The sequence below is a fragment of the Belonocnema kinseyi genome, chromosome 6, assembly GCF_010883055.1.
Source record: "Belonocnema kinseyi isolate 2016_QV_RU_SX_M_011 chromosome 6, B_treatae_v1, whole genome shotgun sequence".
Classification (NCBI taxonomy): domain Eukaryota; kingdom Metazoa; phylum Arthropoda; class Insecta; order Hymenoptera; family Cynipidae; genus Belonocnema; species Belonocnema kinseyi.
The window spans coordinates 89,877,945-89,892,177 of NC_046662.1; the positions used below are offsets into that span (position 1 = coordinate 89,877,945).

Here is a 14,233-nt window from a genome sequence, read left to right on the forward strand (position 1 = left end):
TCTTGGATGGTAGTGGACAGGGAGTGATGTGGATGAAGAAATTGGATGAAGTAAGGGAAAGCAAGGGAGTAGGGTAGAGCCAAACGGGTGATCCTGAAAAGGTACAATAAACGTGACATTATTAGGGCATTCACGATGCAAAGCACGGTCATATGCTTCATCAAATTTCACTCCACGAAAATGCTCTCGACCAATCGACTTTATCTAGAAAGAGACAGGTCTACATCTCATATGTTCTTTCTCTATCTCTATAGCCCATTTCCGTTGTCCCCACAGCGTTATCGGTCCATTTCCATACGTCGATGATTTAAAATTAAACATATAAGCTCTAGTTTTACATGCTAAAACTACAAAAAATCGAAGTCAAGTTTCCCATATCAATGAATGTACCATTTTTCAAAGAGCGCCTCAACTAATTGGAAATTCTAAGGATTTGCGTCAATCAATATTTGTTAAAAGGTAGTCGTATTACGAGTTAGCTTAATTAAATTCTTAACATTTTTATAAAATTGTGATGCGGTGTTTTATTACATTAAGAAATGGAAATTATAAGCATCTATTTCTGGCAGTTAGTAATGACATTTTTAATAAATAAAAATTAAAAATTTTCATTTAATTTGTAGTTTGAAGTACAATATGATTTAAAATGCAAACTTTCAAATGAAGTAATTGATGCAAGATTTAATTATATATAATTAAAAGCTTAATCTCTCAAATAAATGACTAACTTATGGAATTTAATATAATAATTTTAGTCTGTAATCAAATCTTACAATTTCTTTTAAATAAAGAAATCTTAATAAGGAAAGGAATATCTATTTTCCAAATTTCCGATTAGAACATTTTCTATCAAGGAAAAATAAGATCTTATTTGGAGGAAGTAGAAATGTTACCAGACTATAAAAACTTAGTGCGTCGTTTTCGTTTATGATCCTTGTCACCAAAGTGTTCCATATATGAGGAAAATAGTCAGCATATTTGCGTTACGAGTTATGATAAACTGCAGCTGATAGGATACCCTTGCTAAAATTGTGGCAAACTGTGAGTAGCAGAGCGGATATAAAGGCATACAGCAAAACAGTGTTTTCATTGTTGAGTAACAACTGCTTGTTCTTTTGCTAGGAAATGCACAAAGCGAAACGTATAGCTGAAAATATGGTATTTTTACGCGATTTAAATTTTTTATTTATGATGGCTGTGTTTCTCGTGCTGTCTAGTGCACAAGAAGATTATTGCGGTATTTGTGCACATCATACCATGTGTTTGTACAAAGTAAGTTGAAACAAGTTATTGAAAAAAAACTGAATCAAATAATAAATATTTTTATAGTTCCAAATAAAGCTTAAATAGCTAGGGTAGCTTTCAATTTTTTTACTGCTTTTTCGTAAAATATATGCAATGTTTCAACAAAAATACTATTTTGGAAAACTCTCCCTGTGCAAAAAAATTAGTCAAGGTAGGCGCCGAGTCCTAATCAAATCTTTAGACAAAAAAATTGTAAAAGAAAGTTGTCCACAACAAAGTGATAAAACAAAATTTTTACCTTCCCTCAATTCCCTCCCTTTAAAAAAGTACGACGGATGGACGGAGACCCGGCCGAAACTAAATTTCCATGCACACCCACACACACACGAATTCGAATTCTGCAATTCGAAAATCTTTCGAATCGGCATTCGAAGCCCTCAGTTTATCGATTCGACTTCCGATTCGGAATGAATATATTTACATTAAAAAGTACTCTTCAAGTTGTTTATATTGAAAGAATGGTTCAGAAATTGAATGAATTAGATTTTTATAAAAGGTGAGATTTTAGTAATCTTGAATTCTTGTTTGACTCGACAATAATTATTTGGTGCTGCTAAACTCTAAACTCTAAACATGTTTTTTAAGGATTACAGAAATTCTAGGACCTTTTACGTATGAAAGGAAAAAAAAGATCATAACGCGGCGATTGCGAATGAAGAAATATGTTAAAAAATATGGTTCATGTGTTCTAAATTCTCGAAAGACTATAAATATAAAAAATTTTTGAAAACAATTTTTGTCTCTGTTTTTGTTTAAGGGAAAAATTATAATTTTCATCTTCATGATAAATTGTGAATGTTCAGAAGAAATTATTGTTTATGTAATTCTTAATCATTGTAAAATAGTCTAAAACACATTAAAAGTAATTAAAAATTACATTTTATGTCATTGTCAAAAGTCTTAAAATGGTATAAAACGCGAAAAAATAAAATATAAAATGAAAATAATTAGTCAAAAAGGCGCGAAATAATGGATTGAAAAACAATTGGTGAAAAAATAAAAAAAATAAAATAGTTACAAAACCATGGTTTGAAAAAAAAATTTTTCAACAAAATTTGTTTGAAAAAATGGTGACGTTTATGCATTTTTTCTGTGTCAGATTTTGACGCTTAATCCATTTTGATTTGCTAGATGTTGACGCTTATGTTCTTTTCTACGAAGGGGGAAGGACGGACGGACACCTGACCGAAACTATAAGGTTTTCAGCCCGGAATCACGAAATCCTCAAAATTTTATCCGATATCAATTATCTATTTACAAATTATTTTATTTATATTCCCATTGAAAGTTAATTTATTTTACATCTATATGCTGTCGCATAATAAGTAAATATTTAATGAAAGAGAAGCGTTAAAAAATAATTTTTCACATTTTTTGAGCTGTGACTTATGAGCATGGTTTTTGCATTGGCTTTCAATTCTTCAAGTATAGCTATAGAGTAATGGTCAAGACACCCGTCTGTTAGGCAATTTAGGTTCGGTTTAGATATAGGTTCGAAACCCAGTAGCTGTAGAAATTTTGTTTGCAATATGATGTTTAAAAAAGTAATATTGGGTATTCATTATAAACAGGACCATTAAAATTTACAGAGAAAATACTCGCAATCAATTATTATTTATTTTTTATATATATTTTTTGTTATGTCTTTAGAGTATGACAATGGCAGGTGTTTAAAATTAAACAAAAAGTTTGAAATGTACACTTTTTTAATTATAAATAATATTTCGACCATATGGAGTCTTATGATGATGAATGAATGGTCGTAAACACAATTAAATGATTTAAAAAAATTAACTCTATCATTTTCGTACGACAGCGGTTTTTAGTAAAGGACCAGTACTAATGTGCAGTACCGCGCCAATGCTGCACGCCAGTGCTGCGGAGCATTGCAAACAGATGCCCAGTACCGGAGATTCGGTAATCTTTACTAGGCAAGTACTGTGCCAGTGATGTACTTCACTTGGAAAATACGTGAATAACACAAGTGCGAAAATGATTCTCTAAGAGGTTCTGTTAGGAATTTACATGGGAACTTGAATTTAAATTAATCAGATAATAAAACTCAAGATAATGCTTTCAAAGTGGCTCTACGAGGTACCTATTATATACTGCTTTCTCACGAATGGCACAAGTTTAAAATTGCTGATCTATGAGGTTTCATTAGTATTTCTAATGGCAAATTGGGATTAAATTAATCGAGTTTAAACTTACGTAAACTAATGGTTTCAAAGTCGCTCTATGAGGCACCTATTAGGTTCTGCTTTCTCGCAAATAGCACAGGTGCGAAAATGCTTCTCTAAGAGGTTCTGTAAGGAATTTACATGGGAATGAGGCACATAGTAGGTACTGCTTTCTCACGAATGGCAACCTAGTAAAAATGCTCATTTGGTTATCAATAGAAAATATTTAAAAACATATAGCATGTAGATAGGTTTCTATATGGTCTTAAGTGGTTCTTAAGAGCCTTTTTACCTGAATTTGGATTTTAAAAGAATGTGTTGGGCACTTAAACGGCTACTGGGACTAATATTAACTTGAAAAAAATGTTCTAATAGGCTCTATTATGCACTGATATGCTTTTACAACATTACTGCGTATATTACGAAATACACAATGCTTCTATATGTGGTTCTATCAGGCTTTTAATGGTCAAGTGGAATTAAATTGATCGAATTAAAATTCGAAGTCCTGCATAAAAAGTTTCCCAAAAGGAAATCTATTAGGTTCTGCTTTTACACGAATGGCACAAGTTAAAAACTGCTGCTCTGGGAAGTTCTATAAGGAATTTGAATGGCAAATCCGAATTAAATTATTCAGGTTAAAACTTAAAATAATTCTTTCAGGGTGGTTCTACTAGGCACCTATCAGGTTCTGATTTCTCGCAAATGGCGCAATACAAGATAGCTTCTCTAAGTGTTTTTATTAGGAATTCAAACGGCAAATAGGAACAAAATAATTGTAGTTCTAAAATGATGCTTAAGCCATTAATTCTTTAAGGTGCTTCTATTAACTATTTATTAGGTCGTACTTTATCGAAAGTTGGACAAGTACAAAATTGCTTCTCTAATAGGCTCTATCGGGATCGTTAATGAATAATAGGCAATAAATAAATTGAATAACAATTTCAAGTCCCTGAATGCAAAATAATATATTTTCGATAAACAAGTTTTTTACAATGTGCATTGTGCAAAATAAAGTGAAAATAGAAATAAGTTGTAACTTGTAGCAAATGTGCTTTTATAAATTATACATAACTTTTACAAATTTTTAATTATTGATTCGGAATTCTTATTTTAAATGAAAAGATAAGTTAAAAAGTTTTATAAAATAATTAGATCAATCGAAAACTGTGCATTTTATGGAGGTTTTTATATAGCAGAAAATGTTCTTTTTCCTAAGGTTATTAAAACTATTTTTAATTGCACTGCTATTTATTCTTTATCCGTTTCAAATATTTTGCGAACGGTGTAAGTCTATAAAAAAGTTATTATTATTATATTTTAAATTGATGTTTTGAAAATGTTATTCCAAATTTAAAACTGACATGAATAAAAAGTGTGATAAAATAATTTGATACATTGACAGCTGTACATTCTAAGGAAGTTTTCATATAGCATAGGATTATTCGTTTATCATTGAGGTTATTGAAGCATTTTTGTACCTGATTTCCTTAATTATTTGTTGATTATTTTTTTGTGCGTGTATTGCAGAAAATCGCTTTTTTCACCAAGGGTATTCTAGGTTATTAAAGACCCACATTTTGTAACCAAGATCCATGTGCATCGACAGCGAAATGAGTTAGAGCGTGTGGTATAATGTAAGTTTAGGTAGTATATGTAGGGTTCGAATCCTCAACGAGTGCGATGTTTCGAAGCGTTTAAGCGTGCGATTATAGCTATAAGTATCGTATTGGAGAATTGTACATTAAAAATCTTTTAAAAATGAAGATTATACAACAATAAGTTAAGCAATAATTTGTTTTCCGTTGAGCAATCGGGCCAAATGCAAAACACTTTAGATCCTAATAAGATCCAATAAAAAGTTCACAATTACGTAATAGAAACTAAATAGAACCAGGAACAAAACCCACTTTCAAAAGAAATAGGACCTCATAGAAACCATATCCTATTATGTTGTTTTTGGATTCTAATAGGCATTTTAGAATATAATCACATCAGATACAGATAATAGCCAATTAGAAAGTTCAAAATTACCAAATACGAACCGCACAGAACCCGAATTCAAAGCCGATTAGGTTCCACATAGGTTCCACTTAGAAACCAATGGCTAATAGCTACAAGAGCCGAATACAGACACATTAAATCCTATTAAGATCTGATTCGAAAGTTCACAATTACCTAATAGAAAACCAGATAGAACCAGGAACAAAGCTCACTTTCGAAAGTAATAGGACCTGATAGAAGCCATATCCTATTAGGTTTCTATTTGGATTCTATTAGGCTATTTACTACGGCAGTATGCATATGTAATTTAAAAATTAGCGTAACGCTGGAGGTGTCTCCCATCTCTAAAAGAGTAAGGTGTTTTTCTAAAAATCCCTTTCTATACAAATGAGAGAAAAATAAAACGTGATATATTTTACATTCAATAATACAATAAAAAAATAAGATGAGCTAAATAAAAAATAAAAAAGTTATATTAATTAGAACAGAAATTAAATACCGAAACGTGATAAAAGTAGGGGCGAAGATGAAGATAGGGAGATTCTAATTCATGCCTTTCTATTTTTTACTTATTTCTTTCTTTTGTTTCGATTTAATTACATGGTCCTTTAAACAACGTTACTCCCTCTTAAATTATGATTGCATTTGATAAACTAATAATACTGATTCTTCTTCATTTTTAAACACTTCAACTATTGAAAAAATTTACTTGTTGAACCTTAAAAGCTGATTTACTTGTGAAGATTCAATTAAAATTTAAAATTAAAAGTAAGATAGGTTGATATATTTCAGTTGAACCAGCAGAAGCGCATGTCAGAAAAAATACACCTTATTATTGAATAAAGTTAAAAAAAATTATAAGACGAGTTTCAACTATCAATATTCAAACTTTTTTGTCCATTATGGCAAAGCCATCGAACGCGTCCTCGGGTGCGGATATAGGGTTCTTGTACCAAGGGTTTCTGCTGAATATGGTTACAAAAATAAATAGGCAGTCGCGGACAATTGTCCAGGGGTGGTCCCGAAGGAATTAACCCCCAAGCGGAGGTATGAAAACCGTGCCGAAAGTTCAGTGGCACCTGAGTGAGGTGTCCAGAATGGTGACTCTAGGATACCGGGCGACCTCTCAGAGTACGCAGCCTTATCCTTGCATGCGGGGCGCTACAAGGATGGACGAACCCCTTTCCCTAGTTTCTCGTGGGAACAACAATGACAACGCCAAACATAGTTGTAGTAAGTGTGGTACAAAACAACAGAACGCGCAAGGCTCCCGACAATGGGTCGGCTAACAATGCCGATTACTCTAGAGCTGGGGGAGCCAATGAAAATGGATTCAATGCGATGGATCGGCGGGATCTCGCGACCTTTGGGTGGACGGAGCGACTGAATCACGACTTGCTAGAGTGCTACGATGCGAGTGTGGCCCCTGAACGGGGTTACATGGCACGGCTGCATGCTCTGTGGTGCGAGAAACACCCGGAGCTATCGCACTTTTCGCAGCAACGTCTGCGAAACCAAGCTGAACTACTCCGAAAAAAGGGCCATGTAAGCGGAACGCCTATTCTACCTCAGCTAGAACAATACGGCAACAGAGAAAGAGAAGCGACTCTAAGACCAACCGCGGGCAGGCATCCATTAGAGGAAGAGCGATGCTTCATGATTCGGAGAAACATCAAAACCAAGGTTTCTCTCAAGCCTAAAGATCTGGCTGAAATGGATGACGAGCTTTGTGGACATTTTTGCGGAGAATCCTACCTCTGGGCTATCAATTGTTGTGTGTATAATGCAGCGAGAGCTTTGGCCGATACGACCCGTAAAACAAAATCAACGGTTGATCATAAGGCCAAAAGACGAATGCATCAACTTGCTATAAAGATAGGCTGGGCAAGACAGTACGCGTCCCGCATTCAGTGTGTGATTGTCTACATCACATCTAGCAGGAATTTGACCGCCAAGGTTCGAAAGTTCGCGCGCGAACTCCGGACCCGTTATCACACACTTAAAAAGTCAAAGCTGCTGACCATCTGGCAGCATATTGTTAAGAGAATACGGATACTATCTGACGCTAAGAGAAGTCTAGAGCGAAGGGAGAGGTGGGTCAGAGAAAATCGACAGTTTCTCTCTGACTTATCTCGACTCTTCAAAGACCCTCCAGTTATTGTCGAACACCCGCCCAAATCAGAGGAGGTCGAAGTATTTTGGAGAGAAGTCTACAAAGTGCAGCATAGACTGGACGAAGAAACATAAAATATGACTAGCTTTGAAGAGCTATGTGATCCCCTTGGTATATATATATATATATATGGTTAATATATTTTTGCGTCATTATATCTGAAGATATATCGGTCTATTAGCTAGAAAAAATTATAGGCACTTCAGCCAGAAACGCAGGTATGTTAAGCTGCCACAACACTATGAAGGTATAGAGATGTAACCTATCTTATAATTTAGGGCTCATTTAGGGCTAATTTGGGCCCGCGGTCCTAATTTTTGGGCTCTTTTATTAAAAAAAAAATAGTGTTTGCGCTAGCTTAACGTTAAGCTGGCCGAACATTGCTGTAAAACGTGCTAAAAATTATTTCACGAAAAATTCACCTTATACAATAATTTAGGGCTCATTTAGGGATCTGGGAATATGATAGTGGAAAATTAAAAAAAATTGTTCAAACAATTTTTGTTTAAACAATTCTAGTAAAAATGAAGTAAACAATTTTCTTTCTTTACTCTATGTTAAGGCTCACTTGGGGCTCCATAAATATGGTATTTGAATTTTACAATAAATTGTTTAAACAATTATTCTTTAAACAAATTTGCAAAAAAAATATTTTATTTTTTCCTGCATAATTTCACACTCATTTAAGGCTCCTGAATAATCATCGACCGAAGGTCGCGCGATATTTCCTTTGCCCTTTGTTTTATATATGGTGTTGTGCCACCTTAACGTTATAAAAAATACCTGAAGAAAACAATTAAACCCATTTTTACTCCTCGCATAATTTAGGGCTCATTGAGGACTAATTTCGGCCCGTAGTCCCAAAATTTTGGGCTCTCGTATTTTTTGTAAAAAATAGTGTTTGCAATAGCTTAAGAATAAGTTGGTTCAAGATTGCTGTAAAACGTTATAAAAATGATTTTACAAAAAATTTACCTTATAGAATATTTTAGGGCTCATTAAGGGCTCTAGAAATATAATAATTAAAAAATAAATGTTTAAACAATTTTTGTTTAAACAAATTTGCCAAAACAAAATATTTTCTTTTCTTTTCTCTTGCATAATTTCAGGGTTATTTAAGGCTACTGAAAAATCATCGACCAAAGGTCACGTGATATTTCCTCTACCCTTTTTTTTGATTATACATGGTGTTGTGCCACCTTAACGTTATAAAAAATACACGAAGAAAACAATTAAATCCATTTTTACTCCTCGCATAATTTAGGGCTCATTGAGGACTAATTTGGGCCCGTGGTCCTAAATTTTGGGCTCTCGTATTTTTTGTCAAAAATAGTGTTTGCAATAGCTTAACAATAAGTTGGTTCAAGATTGCTGCAAAACGTCATCAAAATCATTTTACAAAAAAATTACCTAATAGAATAGTTTAGGGCTCATTAAGGGCCCTGGGGATATAATAATTAAAAATTAAAAAAAAATCTTTAAACAGTTTTTGTTTAAACAAATTTACCAAAACAAAATATTTTCTTTTCTTTTCTCTTGTATAATTTCAGGCTCATTTAAGGCTACTGAAAAATCATTGACCGAAGGTCGCGTGATATTTCCTTCACCTTTTTTTTTATTATTCGTGGTGTTGTGCCACCTTAACGTTATAAAAAATACATGAAGAAAACAATTAAACCCATTTTTACTCCTCGCATAATTTAGGGCTCATTTGAGGCTAATTTGGGCCCGTGGTCCTAAATTTTGGGCTCTTTTATTTAAAAAAAAAATAATGTTTGCGCTAGCTTAACGTTAAGCTGGCTGAACATTGCTGTAAAACGTGCTAAAAATGATTTCACGGAAAATTCACCTCATACAATAATTTATGGCTCATTTAGGGCTCTGAGAACTTGATAATGAAAAATAAAAATAACTGTTTAAACAATTTATTGTAAAATTCAAATACCATATTTCTGGAGCCCCAAGTGAGCCTTAACATAGGGTAAAAGAAGAAAATTGTTTACTTCATTTTTACTAGAATTGTTTAAACAAAAATGGTTTAAACAATGTTTTTAAATTTTTCATTATCATATTCCTAGAGCACTAAATGAGCCCTAAATTATTGTATAAAGTAAATTTTTCGTGAAATCAATTTTAGCCTCAAATGAGCCCTAAATTATGGGAGGAGTAAAAAGGGGTTTAATTGTTTTCTTCATGTATTTTTTATAACGTTAAAGTGGCACAACACCATGCATAATACAAAAAAAAAGGGTAAAGGGAATACCACGCGACCTTCGGTCGATGATTTTTCAGTAGCCTTAAATGAGCCTGAAACTATGCAAGAGAAAATAAAATATTTTGTTTTGGCAAATTTGTTCAAACAAAAATTGTTAAAAATTTTTTTTAAATTTTTTAATTAATAAATTCCTAGAGCCCTTAATGAGCCCTAAACTATTCTATAAGGTGAATTTTTTGTAAAATCGTTTTTATTACGTTTTACAGCAATTTTGAACCAACATATTGTTAAGCTATTGCAAACACTATTTCTTACAAAAAATACGAGAGCTCAAAATTTAGGACCACGGACCCAAATTAGTCCTCAATGAGCCCTAAATCATGCGAGGACTAAAAATGGGTTTAATTGTTTTCTTCATGTATTTTTTATAACCTTAAGGTGGCACAACACCATGTATAACCAAAAAAAAAGTGTAAAGGAAATATCACGCGACCTTCGGTCGATGATTTTTCAGTAGTTTTAAATGAGTCTGAAATTATGCAAGAAAAAAGAAAAGAAAATATTTTGTTTTGACAAATTTGTTTAAACAAAAATTGTTTAAACATTTAAAAATTTTTTAATTATTATATTTATAGGGCCCTTAATGAGCCCTAAAATATTCTATAAGGTGAATTTTTTGTAAAATCATTTTTATAACGTTTTACAGCAATCTTGAACCAACTTATTGTTAAGCTATTACAAACACTATTTTTTACAAAATATACGAGAGCCCAAAATTTAGGACCACGGGCCCAAATTAGTCCTCAATGAGCCCTAAATTATGCGAGGAGTAAAAATGGGTTTAATTGTTTTCTTCATGTATTTTTTATAACGTTAAGGTGGCACAACACCATGAATAACCAAAAAAAAGGACGAAGGAAATATCACGCGACCTTCGGTCGATGATTTTTCAGTAGTCTTAAATAAGCCTGAAATTATGCAAGAGAAAAGAAAATATTTTGTTTTGGCAAATTTATTTTAAACAAAAATTGTTTAAACAATTTATTGTAAAATTCAAATGCCATATTTATGGAACCTCAAGTGAGCCTTAACATAGGGTAAAGGAAGAAAATTGTTTACTTCATTTTTACTACAATTATTTACCAAAAATTGTTTGAACAATTTTTTAAAATTTTCCATTATCATATTCCCAGAGCCCTAAATGAGCCTTAAATTATTGTATAAGGTGAATTTTTCGTGAAATAATTTTTAGCACATTTTACAGCAATGTTCGGCCAGCTTAACGTTAAGCTGGCGCAAACACTATTAAAAAAAATAATAAAAGAGCCCAAAATTTAGGACCACGGGTCCAAATTAGCCCTAAATGAGCCCTAAATTATAAAATAGGTTACATCTCTATACCTTCATAGTCTTGTGCTAGCTTAATATACCTAGAAAACGCAGCTAGATAGGCTGTCAAGTTTAGCTATATTTTTCACCTAGAATATCTAGCTGAACCTGGTTAGGTGTGACACCTATACTTGTTTATCAATGGAAATATAGATATTACAGCTAAATTTTCTAGATACTGCAACTATATTGTGCCTGCAAGAAAATCTGTTCAATACAGCTAACTATTTAAGGAAGACGAAATCCAGCGATAGTTCCTAGCTGGGATAGCAAGAATTCTAGGTAATATACCTAAAAATTTTTTTCAGTGTGGTCAGTACCTTGAAAAGCATCCCTGCGTGTGAACAATATGCCAAAATACTTGCGGAAAAAAGGCAGAAGGTCTTTGGACCGCTCCTTGTCCTCAGGATGCACGATACTTTTGCCGGATCGTCGTATTGATTCCGTTACAGACTGTAACCACCTATCTCATGGTTGTGAGATGTGGTTGTGGCTGAAATTTTAACGCGATTTCGCTGGGATCGGGTGCAGTTTTTCAGATTAGCACCCGCTTCCGGCGAAATCCTGCGGTTGTCCTTATGACAAACTTTTAAATATATATATATGTGTGTGTGTGTGTGTATGCGTGCGCGTGCGCGCGTGTGTGCGCTGGAGCGTGTGTGTGTCATATATCAATGGCAAAGGTAACTGAAGTTACAAAATCATGAAATACAGCCAAAAAATGAAAAAGTGCAGTTTAATATTTTATTACTATGAAAATGGGCTCTTATCATTACCTTGTTGACCTAGTTTTTTTTATTATTTGAAGAATATGAATTTTTATTTTCTTGAACAATTGTAACAGTTGTAGTTTAATGGTCGTAATAAAAAATTATCTTTAGAATATAAAACATTGCGGAAATAGAAAGCATCGCAGTCTACCGGTATAAGGCACTCCCATTTTGATTCGAAGGGGTTAAACTACTCTTAAAGCACCTTTTCATTCATGAAGCATCTTAAGGCTTGCAATTTAATTATTGTGGAATACAAAATTTCACAGAAATTTATTTGATTTATTTCCTACAATATTGGGTAGAAAATAAAAGCGTTTTACTCTACTTGCATACGTACCCAGGCAGCAATATTATATATAGTTTATATATACTATGAAGTATTGTATCAAATCTTCATTTGTTTTATACATTTTTTGTATAAAGCAAATGAATATTACATATAAAACTTCACACTATATATAAACTATATATAATATTTCCGCCTGCGTACTTACATAGCACTTGTACTTTAAGACGCTTACAATAGCTTTTTGGAAAAACGAAATGTCGCAATGCTACATAACCTCAAATATAGCCCAAAATCGCGACTTTCGCACTCTTAGGTGAGGATATCTTAGAAACCGGAGCCAATTTGATAATTTGGAACTCAAATTCGAATTCAGCACACTAAAAAACTTCGGAAAAGTATACTTTGGTTTCTGGGTTAAAATTTTGTCGGTCTGCGTTATATTCCTTAGGTAATTATTCGAAAACTTTGAAGGGTAATTTCACCCCCTAAATATTATTTTGAGCACGTAGGAAAAAATTAATGTACCTTATTCGTTGTGTTATAAAACATACTTTAGGACTACACGAAGAAAAATGGATGTTCAAACGTAACATCTAGATGTTTAGGGTTATCATAATCGATGTTTAACTATAGGGCAACAATCTAGATGTCCAAAGTTAGCATCTGTAGATCTTAAACAGTGAAATGTTACCCTCTAACATCCAAGATGTTCAACTGAAAAATCCGATATATTACATGTCTGATTATTAAGAAAAAAAGTTAAAGGGTATGAAATGTCGATCAGATGATGCATTCAGTCAAGTTGAGGTTATATTCAATATTTCTAATTCAAAATAAAAAGGGGGTGAATAATCGGCGACCGAATGGTCTCTAATCTGAAATAAATATTCTATCTATTCTAAGTTACTTAAACTCAATTTTTATTTCAAATTTATAAACCTTTTGTCAAATGTGTTAAGTCAATAAACCAAAAACATAAGATCATTGTTCCCTTCTTTAGACAGAAGAAGTTTTTATCCAATTTTATGTAAGGATATTTTCTTTTTATTCTTTGGAAATGTTCCAAAATTGTAATATTCCATAATTTTAATATTGGAAATATATAGCCGTCACATATAGTCGTGAAATTGCAATGCCCGATGCGCATACGCTCGGACGGTTTTAACATCTGAATTTGTTTCAGTATAACATAGAAATATTTTTACGCCGAACATCTAAAAAGGTGTTAAATGTTTCGCATGAATATCTGCATGTTAGGTGTTACAATCCTACACTTTGAACATCTACATTTAGACATCCATTTTTCTCCGTGTAATCAAATCAGAGGCAGACACTTGGGTCGCCTTCCTAGTTAGTGTCTAGTCGCGTGCGTGGATTTATTTGTTGTTTTTATAGCGCATTTCTCCCATTTTAAGCTTATATAGTTTAAACTTACAGAATAATTATTGCCAAAAATTTTTCCAAAATATTTTATGTAAAATTAGTCGATTTTAGTCTATGATCATTTTGTGTCTATATATTTTGAAAATATATTTATTTATATACATGCAACCCTCACTGTGATTAACAGTGTTATAGCAGCAGTGTTTTTAAAATGCAAATTAATAAATAAAAACTGTTTTCTTGAAGAATACACAACCAATATGTACTGAAAAATCGTATGATCTTACATCTGAACAAAAGGATGAAATAGTTAATATACATAATAAGGACAGGCAAAAGGTGGCTTCTGGAAATGAAAAACAAGGAAATCCTGGTCCACAACCACCTGCGAAGAATATGCCAAATCTTGTGAGTTATAATGCCAAAATTCTCTATACACATTTTACAGGGTATTATTAATTAAAAAACACTATTTGTATAGAAGCTTGCTCTGTTCTTCATTTTTTTAAATACTTAGTATGG

The 14,233-nt window shown here is 32.8% G+C and overlaps 2 protein-coding genes across 3 annotated transcripts in view; one reads left to right on the top strand and one right to left on the bottom strand.

The window, feature by feature from the left end:
• The window catches only part of LOC117174693 (potassium voltage-gated channel subfamily H member 8), a 288,810-nt gene that overhangs the window by 45,135 nt on the left and 229,442 nt on the right, over window positions 1-14,233 (bottom strand). The gene's annotated exons all lie outside the window — the stretch shown is intronic.
• LOC117174698 (venom allergen 5-like) overlaps window positions 970-14,233 on the top strand; it is a 27,078-nt gene continuing 13,814 nt past the window's right edge. The window contains exons 1-3 of one of the 2 annotated variants that reach the window (XM_033364006.1): window positions 970-1,041; window positions 1,123-1,272; window positions 13,958-14,119. In XM_033364006.1, the coding sequence (XP_033219897.1) occupies window positions 1,126-1,272; window positions 13,958-14,119 (309 nt within the window). In that variant the 5' untranslated portion in view covers window positions 970-1,041; window positions 1,123-1,125. The other variant, XM_033364005.1, reaches the window with a different exon arrangement.